Source organism: Choristoneura fumiferana, chromosome 27 (assembly GCF_025370935.1).
Source record: "Choristoneura fumiferana chromosome 27, NRCan_CFum_1, whole genome shotgun sequence".
Taxonomy (NCBI): domain Eukaryota; kingdom Metazoa; phylum Arthropoda; class Insecta; order Lepidoptera; family Tortricidae; genus Choristoneura; species Choristoneura fumiferana.
Genome location: NC_133498.1, coordinates 2,610,869 through 2,627,698, shown reverse-complemented (window position 1 = coordinate 2,627,698; position 16,830 = coordinate 2,610,869). Strand labels below are relative to the sequence as shown.

Genomic DNA, 16,830 nt, shown 5'->3' with positions numbered 1-16,830 from the left:
AATGTAAATAAATCAGAAAGTTTGTGATGATATTTGAATGTTTTTTTGTTTCTCAATCACACAACAACAGCTGAACGGTTTAAAATGAAACATAGCGTACAGCAAAGGTCTTTATTGTGACATAGGATACTTAATAAGTAATGCGTTTCTTTCTATTGATGATATTTTAACTTCTGTTTCTCCACTAGCATAAAAAATATGAGAAGCGGCTCAATTTGTTAATAAAATGATGATTAATTTATATACATATTTATCGTGCTAGCTAAAATAAAATCACGCAATGTAGTGTAACAATTTATTTCTATTACCACTTTTACGCATCTCAACTCTTCACAACGTAAATCACCATTACCTTCAGTCACTTAAATATCTCGAGACCCTTAAAACTATTGAGACACTGGAGCTTGCGACCCTAGATCAATCTTCTTCCCCCATAGGTCCGTCCCATCTCCTGTCCTCGCCATCCTCTTCTCCGACATGTCTTCAGAAGCTGCTTTCAAATCCCAGGCCCATCCCAGCTTCGCACATAAGTCTATGAACATCGTAGTGGAATTGGCGAATGTATTCCCCAGTTCTGAACAACGGTAATCCCAGGGGAAGACGTGGTGGTAATTGTGGAAACTCTCTCCTGTGGATATTATGGAAATGGATGGGAGGTTGGTAGCTGATATATTTTTATCGTAAGGTCTGTGGCCGGCTCTATGATTGGCGCTGTTTATGAGGAAGGTACTGTTGTTATTTACTATGAGACGAAGGTGGGAAAGATGCCAGGCGTAGTTGAAGGTCTCGCCCCAGCATAGCATGGGTATCATGGTTGGTAAGGCCATCCCGAAGAAAATGGTCAGCTCTTTGATGTATCTGAAATAGGAGCATTTTGTTAAGCTACGATCCCATAGACAGACAAATAGACATTGGTATCAAACTTATAACAGTAAACTACATTGGAAAACAGTTTCTACGCCATGTCCTTATTTTTTTAGACCATATGGTCTAAAAAAATAAATAAATAAAAATAGATTACCTAACTTCTTACTTCATTTGCTCAATCGAGCTATGAATATAAATAAATCTATAGCAACCCCGGTTTACAGAACTAATTAAACGAAATACAACAGAAAAACAAAAGATTTTTAAATTAAACATGTTAACGGCTCTATAACGTTGCGCTTGCCGATGTGCGATCTGCATTCGAGAACTTTTCGACCTGTTCTCCATGCTATATGGCCTACTCATTGCAACTACAGCGAACTAATTCACTTGGCTGGGTCGGTGACCCACATTCGTATCGTTCATCTACATATTCCCTCATTTCTAATTCAATCTCGAAGAGAATCCCCGAGCATATCCCTGTCCATAGCTCGCTGAGTAACTCTGAGCCTGCATGTTTATAAGGCCTATAGCAAAGCACCATGTCTCTGATCCATTTAATTTTGTCATTACTGGCAACACACTCTGGTCCTATGTTATGTTTGGCGTGCATTGGGTCGATTAGGCAGTTGGTATACTGCGCCGCAGCAGCTTCCCACGAGCACTAGAGCTGCTTACCCCCCCACCTGCTGCCTACTTAATGCACGCCACAAGACAATGGAAACACTTACTTTTTCTGGAACAGCAACACTGGATTGCTCAAGATGTCAGCCACGTCAATAGTTTTGGACTTTATAACGACGTATGGGTGCTTATCCACGCATAACCAGCCGAAATGAGAGTAGAAGAAACCCCTGGTAGAGTTGTGGGGATCTGCATCGGTGTCGGTGTATTTGTGATGGAGGCGGTGGTTGCGGACCCAATGGATAGCGGAGTTCTGGCAGGACATGCTTTGGCAGAACATTAGGAAGACTTCAAGAGGGCGATTCACTTTGTAAGATTGGTGGGACCAGAGACGATGGGTGCCTGCAGTCACACCCAGCATACTGAACCAATAGGAGATTACAGCTGTAACAGAAAGTAGAATAATAATAATAATAATAGTAAGGTGCCGTATTATAGGTATGTCCCTGCGCCAGTTCTCGAAAATGGTCGTGCCACGCTCTATCGGGATCGATCTGTCATCACGGACAGGACTATTGTAGCCAATAAGCCTGATATCGTGCTGACAGATCGATCAAACCCGCCAGGCAGTGCTCGTCGACATCACCATCCCACATGACAAGAACCTCGTAAAGGCCGAGATGGACAAACTCAGCAAGTACCTTGACTTGGCTCACGAGGTGACTGCTATGTGGGATGTTGACTCGACGATCATTGTCCCGATAGTCGTTTCGGCAAACGGTCTAATCTAACATCTCAAGAGACTCTCGCTAGATGGCTGGATCAAGGGCCAGATCGTCCGGAGGTTCCTCACTCTGCGGCCCTGACCACCGGTAGCTTGGGCCCTGCCCCGTTACCGGCGGCAAACTAGGTTAGGTTTTTATAATATTTTTATTTTGTATGTACTTTTATGTATTTTACTTTTTATAACTATTATAAAAACCTAATCCTAAGAATAAAAAATAAATAAAGATAATAATAATAATAATAATAGAATCCTACAGTGCTTCTAGTTCCTAATAGCCTTTGACAGTTGCCGTGTTCGAATAAACAGGAAGAAAGAGTATAGAACGAGTAACGCTCGATGCAGCTCACTTGCGCGATCTTAATAACATTCTTTTTCATTCATGTTTATTTAGAATACGGGAACTGTCAAAGGCTTTACGAAAGTAGAAGCACACTATTATTTTCATTGTGAAAGTTTGTGTGTGTGTGTGTGTGTGCGTGCGTGCGTGCGTGCGTGCGTGCGTGTGTGTGTGTGTGTGTGTGTGTGTGTGTGTTACTTTTCAATATAAAAAATGGTGTTTAGACAGCTGGATCTGTAGGGATCATTTTTATGGGTTTTCGTGCTACGTAACTGAAAACCAGGCTGTAATTCTTGGGGATTCGAAACATAATTATTTTAAAACATTGCCATAAAATAAAATACTTAAAACTAAACTAAAACACACAGAATATATGAAATTAAAATGAATAAATTAAAAATAATAACTCAAAAACATCAAAATCATCAAATAAATACGTAACATTAACAAAGTTAAAAGAGCTATAAAGTTACAAAATTCAAGAAATTAAAAAATCAAAATTACTCCCTATCATAACCTACTTAACTAAGAAAACAACCCACCCCGCATCGTTCCCGACGCAAACGTACGCATCACACTGGCCACATTACCCCGTCGAACAGCGATGGACAACCTCTGAGGGCCTACTCCGAACTTCGAAAATCAAAGTTCGTATCGTACCGTCCCTCTCGCTCTTGTATTAAATAGTATAAATGTCAGAGGGACCGCACGACACGAACTTCGAGTTTCGTAGTAGCCCTGCTGCACCAGAAACGACCCTGAGCGAGTCCAAACCGCGTTCTCGCAAACGCCGCCCCACTTCCCCAAAAAAGGTCATAGCCTCAGCGCAGTAACACCCAGACGTTTCCATCGCAAGCGGAACAAAAGGGTACCTAGTTCGAGAGAGCCGAATACTTGATTTACCGAAGCATTGACGACCAGATGGCCTAGTGGTTAGAGAACCTGACTACGAAGTTTGAGGTCCCGGGTTCGATTCCCGTGTTGGGGCAGATATTTGTATGAAAAATACGAATATTTGTTCTCGGGTCTTGGGTGTTTACTATGTATTTAATTATGTATCTATCTATATAATCATATTTATCCGTTGCTTAGTACCCATAACACAAGCTTTGCTAAGCTTACAATACAATACAATACAAAGACTCTTTATTGTACACCAGACATAGCTTACTTGCTACTTGCTTGCTTGTTAGCTTGCTTGCTTGCTTGCTTTTTTTTGCTTTTGCTTGGCTTGGCTTAGCTTATAGTTGCTTACTTTGGGACTAGGTCAATTGGTGTGAATTGTCCCGTGATATTTATTTATTTATTATTTATTTATTGTTTTTATTCAGTTAGAGATGTTTTGACATCACATCATAGTGAACGTAGGTATTTAATTAATTAGTTTCTGAGTATTTTTTATTATTATTATTGCTTCGATTTTATTATGGTGAAACACTATTTGACATTTGTCTTTTTTTTATCATTGCCATGAATTTATATATTAGAATAATTAATGAATGTGTTAATTTAAACGTTACAACAATCGCGGCAGAATGTGAGAGCCTTAATATGCTTTTAGAACTGTTTATTTTGTACCATGTTCTCTGTAAATAAATGAATTGGCATTGATCACTTTTTTACAATGTGGTCTATTTCCAAAACCATTTCAAGGAATTGGTTTATTAAATCATTTTATAACATTTTAGTTAAAATATACTTGATGCTTGTGTGTATATTTTCAAAATAGTGTTTGACCTTGGTTTGACTTTCATCGTAAATAAACGTTAGTAACTAAACCGCCTAATCTTAAAGCCAGCCATACACGTTACGGTCCACCGCACAGGCTACCTGTGCAGTTTGCCTTTGCCTATGCACAGGTCAGGTAGCGTATATGGGGATGTTCTTGTGTACCGGAGCAGTCTTCAGTTCTATTTGCGATGGTATCGAGTGAGGACGAGGACGCACTTGCAGCTAGGCCTTGCGTTAATTTTTGGGAAAAACGATACAAGAACAGTGAAAACGAAGCGAAAAAAGTGGTGTAAGCATTGGTTATTAAAAGCGTTTATACCTGCTGAGCTGGCAGCGTTGCATTTTTGTTAGTTTTTCTCGATTATTCCATAAAAATTGAATGAAAATTAATAATGTTGTCTGACAGAACACTTCTTAATATATAAGTTAATATGTCTACTCCAATAATTTTTCGTTATAGATTTTTTTTTAAACCGGTCATAAACATTAATTCGTTTTTAAGGAATATAAAAGTCTATCATGACTTTAATTTCAATTTTTATGGAATAATCGAGAAAAAATAATCGATTTTCGAATTTGCTCCGGTCACCTGCGCAGGTCAAAAAAACTGCACAGGTCGGTCGGCATACACGCTCCGGTCGACCTGTGCAAGTACACCTGCACAGGTAGACCTCTCCGGTAATCCGTAACGTGTAACGGTGTATGGCCACTGCCAGGTGATAGATGACACCATGTTTTTTTTTTAATAATTGCGACGAGCAAAGATAAACGCAGTTTTTAACGCCATGGCAACTATGGTTAGCTATAATTCCGGTAACATATAAATAGGATAAGAAATTTAAAACCCTACTAAAACCAAAATTTAAAAATATTATATCGATATTATTATTTCGATATGGGTTTTACGGGATGACCGTAAAAGTAACAAAAAAATTGGAATAGAAATATAAAAAAAAAAACAAAAAGATTCCAAAAATTCAATCTTAAAAAAAAAACATTGTTTTTTGAGACCAGTGCCAAATTACCGTTATCATTATAATTTATCAAAATATCGAAATTTATTACAACCGCGTTTAATGCTTCACATGCGAACTTTTATCATCATCATCTTGGCCTATGTACGTCCCACTGCTGGGTACAGGCCTCCACCCAGAATCACAGGACTTGGGCTGTAGTTCCCACACGCTCTAGTGCGGATTAGGAATGTCACACACACCGTTAAATTACTTCGCCGGTGTGAGCAGGTTTTCTTGTGGATTTTTTAAATACAAACGTCTACACGTGTATGTATGAAAAATTAAATGATTTAAATAATACCTACCAACAATGCTCCCAAACAATACAGTGATAGAATGTTAACCTGTAACCTGTGAAGGTCAAACCAAGAGGTTATATATGTTTACATAATGTAAACTGATGATAATTGATTATTTTCAACAGTTATAAATTAATTTATTTGACATGCCTACAGTACATGTACAAGACATTTTTTTAAATAAATGTAAATTACAAGTTATGTACAGTCAAGGGCAAAGATATCGACACGGCTAAAGTTACAAAAATACGTATACACGGCCTTCATTTTAAGTGCATAAAGTCGTGTATGCATATTTTTGTAACTTTGGCCGTGTCGATATCTTTGCCCTTGACTGTACCTATGACCCCGCTTATGCACCAATAACAGGCATGCAACAGCATTGATTTGATCATGAGATCATGTTCAGGGTAATACACTTACAAATAAAACCATAAGACTATTTTAATCATGTTAATTAAATTAACAACAAAAAAGGAAACTAATTTTGAGTGGCGTGCGATGGGTTCACCATTTTTCGCTTGTTGTTTGTTTTTTAGAAAAATACGGCTCTGTCCATTGGAGGACTATTTTGCCAGTGTCTAAGGCACTTGTCTCACCGCCAGCGAGGAAGCGATTGGCTATCGACTATTTTCTCGCTCAAGAAACGAACTAAAGATATAAGATCCTGTGTGAGTAAAAGAGACACATATATTAATAGTTAATCGCTGGCTGTTCACACTGTCGGCGAGAACTCGCTCTTACATCTTTTGTCGCAGCGACAAGAGCTATAAAACTCGCTGAGCTATAGATACTCGCTCAGCGATGTCAGCTTGGCGGCCGCCCCGCACGAGCGAGTCGAGTGGAGCGAGTAATCGCCCGTCGCACGCGAACACTCGCTTACAGCCGAGCGACAAAACTACACTCGCTTCTCGCTGCTCGCCCACTCGTTTCTATTGCTCGCTCTACTCGCTTCTCGCTCATCGTCGGCGGTGGGACAAGTGCCCAAGGTCTTGCCGTTGTACGGTAAAAAATTTGTAGAAAACGAAACTAGAGAGGTAATGGTGGATGAACGATGATGATAAAAGTTATCATTTTCATAATCTTTTTCGCTTAATTTAACATTAGAGTCTTGAAAGATGTCCATTTTGAATTGATATTCCAGGTCTATGTGTCGATGAATGATTTTTGGATACGATATATAGTGGAACGGATTTTCCAAGTTTACAATAGATACACAATAGATTATATACCTCTGTACGCTGAGCCAGTTTGCGCCTTTTTAGATACAACTCTAGCTAGGGCCTAGAGTTTGAACCTCAAATTGACCATAACCAACTTAGATGACTACTTAACTAGGTGGAACGTCAAAGCGATTTCGTTAATTGGTCACTTTTAGGCTGTGTTTCCATTAAAGATGTGCGAAGATGTATTGCGAGGAATGTGTTTTTCATAAATCTACAGCATAACGCTTCATTCACCTATCCGCGCACAGCACATCTCTAGTGGAAACTGCTGAGCGGAGCGAGGCGAGGTAAATAAAGCGTTTCTATTGGTTCATGAAAAATACGTTCCTCGCAACACATCCTCGCACATCTCTGGTGGATACGGAACCTTACTGTCAATTTAGGCTCTGGAAAATTAGGTACGACGACGAGCGAAGCGAGGAGTGCTAGGTACTATTGCAACCACAACGCGCGACCCAACGAGCGAAGCGAGCAAATGTCACTTACGTTAATTTTTAAATTTTATATGCGGTGCTTTATGGGAGATGGGGGCGTCCAGTTGGAAAAAAACAATTATGGACGACTGAGCAGGGACGGCCCAGACATTACCGGACTGTAACCGGCTTAAAATCTCGGCTGCACCTCCCCGCTCACGTTCATTAAGAACTTTCTCATACCGACCTGTTGACGAGATCCTTCTATCGCTTCTATTGCTAATGACATGAAATTAAATATGCCATGTATATTGGGACAATGACCAGCACTTGGACTGCCTTATACTTACTGAATAAAATCGTCTGCCATTTGGCTCCAGGTAGCAAATACGCCTCATATAGACCCGCGATGTGCCAGTATAAATACACGGAGAGTACAATATACGATAAAAGCCGTGGTGGCCTAGTGGTTTGACCTATCGCCTCTCAAGCAGAGGGTCGTGGGTTCAAACCCCGGCTCGCACCTCTGAGTTTTTCGAAATTCATGTGCGGAATTACATTTGAAATTTACCACGAGCTTTGCGGTGAAGGAAAACATCGTAAGGAAACCTGCACAAACCTGCGAAGCAATTCAACGGTGCGTGTGAAGTTCCCAATCCGCACTGGGCCCGCGTGGAAACTACGGCCCAAGCCCTCTTGTTCTGAGAGGAGGCCTGTGCCCAGCAGTGGGACGTATATAGGCTGGGATGATGGATGATGACAATATACGATATTTTGTAAACCCGGGGACCAGCTTGAGGACCTTTTAGTTCTAACTTGTCTTCATCAGGCTGGACATTTTCCTGTTTTTCGGAATTAGGAGGCATCTTATTTTTAGACGACCAGATGGCCTAGTGGTTAGAGAACCTGACTACGAAGCTTGAGGTCCCGGGTTCGATTCCCGTCTCCCGTGTCGGGGCAGATATTTGTGTGAAAATACGAATGTTTGTTCTCGGGTCTTGGATGTTTAATATGTATTTAAGTATGTATCTATCTATATAATTATATTTATCCGTTGCTTAGTACCCATAACACAAGCTTTGCTAAGCTTACTTTGGGACTAGGTCAATTGGTGTGAATTGTCCCGTGATATTTATTTATTTATTTATTATTTATTTATTTATCTTGGCAGCAGAAACTGAAAACAAAATGTGCGTAAGTAACCTAACACAAAAATACTACTAATGAACAAGGTGTTAAATAAATTAACTATAAATCAGGTAGGTAGTTGTTGAGTTAAATCCTCAACCAAGCACGTCAAGCTTAATCCCTATGACTACAGAAATTAAGATTATAGGTAGGTACACTTTGGATAATTTTCGCCATTTTATTTTATGATCTCATAATAAGAAACAGCCGTTTATTTTACATAAAATAACGTATATTCTGGATTTGCATTCCGGCTATTTTAGCCAAACTTATGTTTGTAATTCACAGAATTTTTAATTTACAGAACAGTATCTCAGTATGTGTGTTGCCAGTGATCACAGATGGATCTGAGATGTGGTGCTTCACTATATAGGTCTTATAAATAGGCTCAGAGACCTATACTTGGGGTTTCTCTACGGGATCGGATCAGAAATGAGAAGATACGTAAAAGAACAAGGGTCACCGACATAGCCAAGCGAATTAGCTCGTTGAAGTGGCAATGGGCAGGTCATAATAGCACGGAGAACGGATGTTCGTTGGGGCCCAAAAGGTTCTCGAGTGGAGACCTCGGATCTGCAAGCGCAGAGTAGGACGTCCACCAACGAGATGAACGGATGACTTGTTTAAAGTCTCAGGTTCACGGTGGATGCATGCCGCTTCCAACCGAGGCAACTGGAGGTCTATGTCCAACAGTGGACGTCCTATGACTGATATGATGATGATGATGATGATCTTAGTATCTCGATTTACGAATTTCATAGTAGCCCTCAGGGCCCTCCGGCGTATTACGTCAAAGTAGTAAAATGTCCAGTGTCGAAATTGCGTCCACATCGTAAGAGCTCCATGTCTTACATCGTCTAAGTCGTGCCACGTCCGAGTCTCGGGTGGTCCAAATCGCGAAATGTCTAAGTAGTAAAATGTCCAGTTTTTACTAATGTCTATGTCTCGGACGGTCCAAATCGCGAAATGTCAAAGTAGTAAAATGTCCAATCTTTACTAATGTCTATGTCTCGGACGGTCCAAATCGCGAAATGTCTAAGTAGTAAAATGTCCAATCTTTACTAATGTCTATGTCTCGGACGGTCCAAAGCGCGAAATGTCAAAGTAGTAAAATATCCAATCTTTACTAATGTCTATGTCTCGGACGGTCCTAATCGTGGAATGTCAAAGTAGTAAAATGTCCAATCTTTACTAATGTCTATGTCTCGGACGGTCCTAATCGTGGAATGTCTAAGTATTAAAAACCGGCCAAGAGGCTGTCAGACACGTCCAGGACGGGGCTCCGCAGCTATAACGAAAAAGTCGTTGCATATAATTTTAAAATGTGATCGTTTTACTCACAGATCTATATCTATGGTTTTACTACATATTTTTACCCGACGACGGCAAAGCTACAAAGAAAGGTAATGATTTTAGCAGTCTAAATTGGTCAGATTTTACATTAAAAAAAATTAACTATTAAAAAAATCTTTTTGTATCGTAAGCTGGCGCATGAGGTATAATGAGGGCTATCGTTTTTTGTCTCACTAGATGGCGCACTGTTGCGTGAGGTTTTTAAGTATGGCTTTCAAAGTGTGTTATTACGGGCGTGAAAACAAAGTTTAGATTAAAATCATATTTAATACACCTTAAAACCGTACCATAAAAATAACGAGCATGCCACAGTGTTGCATAGTCCCCGTTTTGCTCGGAAAAAAGGGAGGACAAAGGTTTACGAAAGACAAAACTGTCTCAAAACACAGACATTCATTGCCGGAACGCAATTTGCCATAATTAATTTCAGGTAATGCAAAATATTCACAAAATTATTCTAATTGTAAATAAACCCGCGTAGCTCACCCAAAAACTATGAGATTTGACATTTCGGAGACCTCACGCTACAATAGCGCCTCTAGCGGCGAATTCATACGCGATAGCCCTCATTAGATAGGTCTTAAAAATGATCTAGACGTTTCTTAGTAGATTTTTGGCTTAAGATACTTAAAAGTGTTGAGGAGCGCTATGAGCTCCAAAAGTCCAAGTGTGTTTCCAGAGAGCCTAAAATAAACCATTATCAAGCCAATATATAAAATGAACAATAAAGACAGTTTTTTTCGTAGGCAAGTTTCAATTTTTTAACTTTTTTTCATACTTATTGTGATCCAAACTTAGCCTGGATAGTTTTCCTTGTAAGTTCCATTAACTCTCATCATGATATTTTTTTAGAGTTCCGTAGCCAAAATGGCAAAAACGGAACCCTTATAGTTTCGCCATGTCTGTCTGCATGTCTGTCTGTCCGTCCGCGGCTTTGCTCAGGGAATATCAATGCTAGAAATCTGTAATTTTGCACGGATATTTATGTAAACTATGCCGACAAAATGGTACAATAAAAAAAATCAAAAACATTTTTTTAGGGTAGCTCCTATAGACGTAAAGTGGGGGTGTTTTTTTTCTCATCCAACCGCATAGTGTGGGGTTTCGTTGGATAGCTCTTTTAAAACCATTACCAGATTGCTAAGACGATTTTTCATTAAAATCGAGCGTCCCCCCCATCTAACATCAAGTGGAAAAATTTGAAAAAAATCACGATGGTAGTAGGTATATTAAATTAACACTGAAAACTATAGCAGCTAAGTTTGCTTAAGAATTATTAGTAGTTTAAGAGTAAATAGCAGCCTGAGGTATAAAATATACCTAAACTTGGAAGATTCCGTACAAAATACGCAATCCTTAGAAAAATATTACTTACTTCATATTTTCGTAATTGCTACGGAACGATTTAGATACATTTCGGTATACAGTCGGGTTTACTTTTTTGTTAAAAAATTTCGTACTATGTACTATTAATATCAATTTACCACCTGGCAAAGTGAGTTTGCTTAAAAGCCGAGTAGAAGCAACCGCGATAAAACGAAATAAATATATAGACACGAATTAAATAGGATACCTACTTATATATTTGTAAATAGATAGCGTGTAGCATAGATTTTTGTAAAATATTGTAAGTATATTGTTATCTTGCGCTGCTAATTATTCAATAAATCATTATTATTATTATTATTAATATTGGTTTTAATGCTTAGTACCTGGGCGACCGAGCTTTGCTCGGGCTAAAACTCGTTAATCTGGGGGCACGGCAGTGCCCCCGCCAAGTCGAGCAAAACAAAAACAAAGGCACGGCCGTACCTTTTCTCGAAGCCATTCAGATTATTTTCCCAGAGGTAAGACTAAGCTAGATCGATTTTTCATCGCCAAAAACCCCCACACAGCAAATTAAATCGAAATCGTTGGAGCCGTTTCCGAGATTCTGATTTTAAAAAAATATATCTATATATATAACCAACTAATTATCTAAACTAATCTAATATCTTTAAACGAATAATTATTCGAACAATTATTCGTTTAAAGGTATTAGATTAGTTTAGATAATTAGTTGGTTTTAGTTCTATTTTTCTTTGTTTTTATAATAACGTATAATGTCATTTATTTCTAATATTATAAAAGCCGAAATGCCAACAGCGCTAACCCGAAATTAATAAATAAACAAATACGTATACAAAGGACTTATACATTCGTAGATATTGGTTTCTAGGCTTATAACAGGTAAGCTAGTTTTAGTTGTATTTTTTTTTGTAATAACGTAAGTATGTTTGTATTGTGTATATTGTGTGTTAATTAAAACAGCTACTCACTTGAATTCTCACTGGTATCTAAACATATTTCATTGCATCTTTGGGTTTTTATCTTCTGTAGTCATTCTTTTTGCAGCATTGTGCGTCAATGCTAAGAGATGTGCCGATCATGACTTTGGCCGACTAGCCGACTAGCCGATTAGTCGGTTGTAAAGAAGCCGACTAATCGGCCGACTAGTCGGCCAAGCCGATCACAGCTTCCGGGATTTCCGTGACGCTTTGTTAACCAGCTGATTTGGGCGCAAGTCGCAACCGACGCCTGTAAGCGTCTCGGAACCTGTTTATTTTATTTTATTCGTATTATTTTATTTCTAGATTTTTGCTTTTGTATCTAACAAAGCGTTGTTTTGTAAATAAAATATTGTGTAAAAATAATGCCTACTATTATTGATCATTAAAGTGAAAGAGCTAAAAAAAAAATTTAATCATGTTCATGTCAAAAAGAACGGCATCCGAAAAGGCTATAGAACCGTAGACCACATACATGCGTTGCGGTTGCGGCAGGTTATACAGAAGACCGAAGAGTATAACCTCCCCCTTTGCCTTGCATTTGTAAACTACGAGAAAGCCTTCGATTGGATCGAGCGAGACTTGGGCTGTGCTGCAGGCTCTCCAGCGGTGCCAAGTTGACTACCGGTATATCGAAGTATTGAAGTGTCTGTACGAAAACGCTACTATGTCCGCCCGACTACCGGACTAGAGCCCTCATGCAGCGGGGAGTCAGACAAGGAGATGTGATCTCTCCGAAACTGTTCACTGCTGCACTGGAGGATGCTTACAAAATTCTGAACTGGGGAAGGACAAGGCATCAACATTAATGGCGATTACCTTAATCACCATCGATTCGCCGACGATATTGTAGTCATGGCTGAGAGACCATGGAGGACTTCAGTGCTATGCTTGCCGACCACAGCAGTTTCCGACTGAGTTGGCCTGAAAATAAACATAGACAAGACGTAAGTCATGTCTAATGTCCATGTTGTGCGAACTTCCGTAATAGTCGGAGGCTCTGCGCTCGAAGTTGTTGACGACTATGTATACCTGAGACAAAAGGTCCAGATAGGTAGATCCAATTTCGAGAAAGAGATCACTCGTCGAATCCGACTCGGCTGGGCAGCGTTCGGGAAGCTTCGCAGTGTCTTTTCTTTCCAAATTATCGCAGTGTTTGAAGTCAAAAGTCTTTGACCAATGTGTGTTGCCGTGATCACTTACGGATCTGAGACGTAGTCGCTAACGATGGGCCTCATGAGGAAGCTCAAAGTCACTCAAATGGCTATGGAGAGGGCTATGCACGGGGTTTCTCTGCGGGATAGAATCTGAAATGATGATATCCGCAGTAAAACTAAGGTTACCGACATAGCCCGAAGAATTGCGAAACTGAAGTGGCAGTAGGCAGGGCACATTGCTCGCAGAACTAATGGCTGATAGGGTCAGAAGGTTCACGAATGGCGTCCGCGGACCGGGAGACGAGGTGTCGGTAGGCCTCCAACAAGATGGAGCGACGAACCGGTTAAGATCGCGGGATCGCGGTGAATGCGGAAAGCACAAGACCGGTCTGAGTGGAGAGCCTTGGTGGAGGCCTATGTCCAGCAGTGGACGTCTTTCGGCTGACATGATGATGTCAAACAGAAAGTATCGTGTAAGGATTTTTTGAACAATTAGACAATGATTCCCGTAAAGTCAATACTACAAAAATTAACAGCTTAAGGTTTTTATATAATGTAATTCCCCTCTGTATACTTATACCTACATGAAAATAAATATTTTACTGAAATATACGTACAAAGTAAGAAGCCGGATAGTCGGCGTTTTTTGCCGACTATTCGCCGACTAGTCGCCGACTACGAAAGTGGCCGGATAGTCGGCTTTCCGGACTAGTCGGCGACTAGTCGGCACATCTCTAAGCTAATATTTTTAGAATAGAGAAAAAATTAAATGAAAATATTGCTTATGCGTGACAATGTTTATTCAAATCGAATCCAAACCAAGGCTAAGACCACAGATACATTTTTTTTAACCATAGTTTGTATAAACTTTAATATTAAAAATCATTAAATTAAATAAAACTTACCTAAGCTGTAATTACATTCTATTTTGCACAATTATGAGTTTACATACATTAAAAGATACCTTAGACCTTAGATATCTTAACTAAATATATACCTCTATAAAAATGAAAATTATAAAAAGAATACCCCTTTTATAAGCTGCCTGTGGCTGCTGTGCTGTGCCATGACACTAGCCGTATTATCCTTTATAATAATAATAATAATAAAAATGTTTAGGTTGTGTAGGTGGGACGGCGCGAGTGTGTCGACGCAAGTGGCGTCCCAAACCAACGGCCGTCCCATTTTCCATGGCATGAGCGTCATGCCATCGGGCCTCTTGCCGTCGTCGCGGACCAAGCCCGAAGGTTCCAAGACGTCTGGTGCTCCGGCACTGACCAAGGCCCGACTGATGAAGTCGTTAAGGGCTGCATGCCGCGGGATGCGTCCCGCACTGCTGCGGCAGGAGAGGTCATGGTGGCCGATGCAGTCGAATATTTGCTTTCACTTGATACCCTACTCGATAGGTTTGAATAAAAAAAATCGAAAAGTTACAATTTGGCGCCAAAAATCCGCCATTTTCGCCAAGAATTTCATGTATCCAGTGTCACTCGCGTCATCGAGACGAGTCCAATGACGTATCATTTATCAAAATCGGTTCAGCCGTTGAGTAGTTACGAGAGGACATAGGAATAGACATACATACATTTATATCCTCCTTCTTCGCAGTCGGGTATAAAGGACAACTAACCTAACCATAAAAATTTCATTTTTAATACAAGCTTTTTTTGCTGACTGTACTTAACTACTTTTGCATACCAAATTTCAAGTCGATGCTATTTAACCGTTGAGAGTTCTAGTAGATTATTGTATTGTCACGTGATTTACATAAGTATGCCAAATTTCAAGTCAATCCGACTACTGGAAGTTGGTCAAATTTAACTTGCAAGATTTGACTACAGACAGACAGACAGACAGACAAACGGGACAGGTGAAACTAAATCATCATCATCATCATCATCATGTCAGCCGAAAGACGTCCACTGCTGGACATAGGCCTCCCCGAACGCTCTCCACTCAGACCGGTCTTGTGCTTTCCGCATCCACCGCGATCCCGCGATCTTAACCAAGTCGTCGCTCCATCTTGTTGGAGGCCTACCGACAGCTCGTCTCCCGATCCGCGAAACTAAATAAAAGCTTGTAAAAAAAAATAGAAATAGTGCTTGAGGAACTTGAAAGTGAAGGTTATGCACTCCAACGGCCCTATGTAAACCGGAACATTGTAGCAGAGTGGTGCTGAGGCTACAAACTAAATGAGGTCAGGTGTTCTTTGGTGTGTATTCGGAAAGTCATTACAATAAACAATATTTCTAATAGATTAGTTTACTGCAGCGCCCTCTATTAGTTACCGAAGGGACTACTTAGTTAATTCGTTTGCTGCAAACAATCGATAACCTTGAGTCAATGATCAATAACTAATAAGCCATGTAACTTACCTAGGATTCAATAGATGGGGCTGGTCATGCACGTTGACGGTAACTGTACACATTATTATGATTTAAAATTTCTAGTCAGTCAACGGTAAAATAAAAATGGTATAAAGTAGCTAAACATTTTATTCAGTTAAAAAATATGTGTCACAATACAATATAACAGGCCCTGGATGGGTGCAAACTTTCCCCAACCTCGCTTCGCACAAACATCTTTAAAAAACGTATTAAAATAGACGAAATGATTCCCCAGAAATTAAGTCAAACCGAGATTAGAATACGATTGAGCATAATATGACGTTTTTAGGGTTCCATAGTCAACTAGGAACTCTTATAGTTACGCCATGTTTAATCTTAATTTGTATTCTTTATGTAGCAAGCAACGCCATCTAGTAGTTCGCTGCAAAACACGCTAGGTTCCTTCCTAGTTATTGATCCTTCGTCGATATTCCTATCTTTACTCGTATACCGGGCACATCCTGGTATGTCGAAAAAAGAAAAATTTAGGTACGACGAGCGAAGCGAGGAATGGTTAGTATGAATTGTGACCACAGCAATTGTGCCTAGGAATTTCATGATCTGCCTAAACTGGCCAAATCATGAAATGGCGGCGTTTCATGATATGCCTAGGAATTTCATGATCTGCCTTAACGTCACTAAGCAAATCGTTAAACGGTGAGTTTTGAACGATATGGCGGATGTACCTTAGCCAATTCATGAAATGGCGCGTAGAAATTTCGTGATCTGGCGGATTTTATTATATATTTTACATACGCTCGAAAAACATAACCCTCCTTCCGGCAGTCGGGTAATAATTTAGTTTCACCTGTCCCGTTTCTGTCTGTCTGTCTGTGATCAAATCTTGCAAGTTAAATTCGACCAACTTCCAGTAGTTGGATTGTCTTGAAATTTGGTATACTATACTTGCGTAAATTGCGTGACGATATAATAATCTGGTAGTGACATCCTGGTAGTCCGGCCAGGATCGTCTCCACAGGACGGAACTCTTCAACGGTTAATGGCACCGACTTGAAATTTGGTATGCTAATGTAGTTTGAGTGACAATGCAAGTGAACTCGACAAAAAGTACAGTCAGCAAAAAAGCTTGTATTATTTTATTTTTTTTACCATAAATT

At 39.8% G+C, this 16,830-nt stretch overlaps 1 protein-coding gene across 1 annotated transcript; it reads right to left on the bottom strand.

Moving 5' to 3' along the window:
* Positions 1 to 281: 281 nt before the first annotated feature.
* On the bottom strand, positions 282 to 7,736 carry LOC141443342 (acyl-CoA Delta(11) desaturase-like). Its single transcript, XM_074108582.1, has 3 exons — positions 7,651 to 7,736; positions 1,599 to 1,935; positions 282 to 858 (listed from the first exon to the last, which is right to left on the bottom strand). The coding sequence occupies exons 2-3, from the start codon at positions 1,910 to 1,912 to the stop codon at positions 387 to 389; spliced, it is 786 nt and encodes a 261-aa protein (XP_073964683.1). The 5' UTR covers positions 1,913 to 1,935; positions 7,651 to 7,736; the 3' UTR covers positions 282 to 386.
* Between the last annotated feature and the right edge of the window lie 9,094 nt (positions 7,737 to 16,830).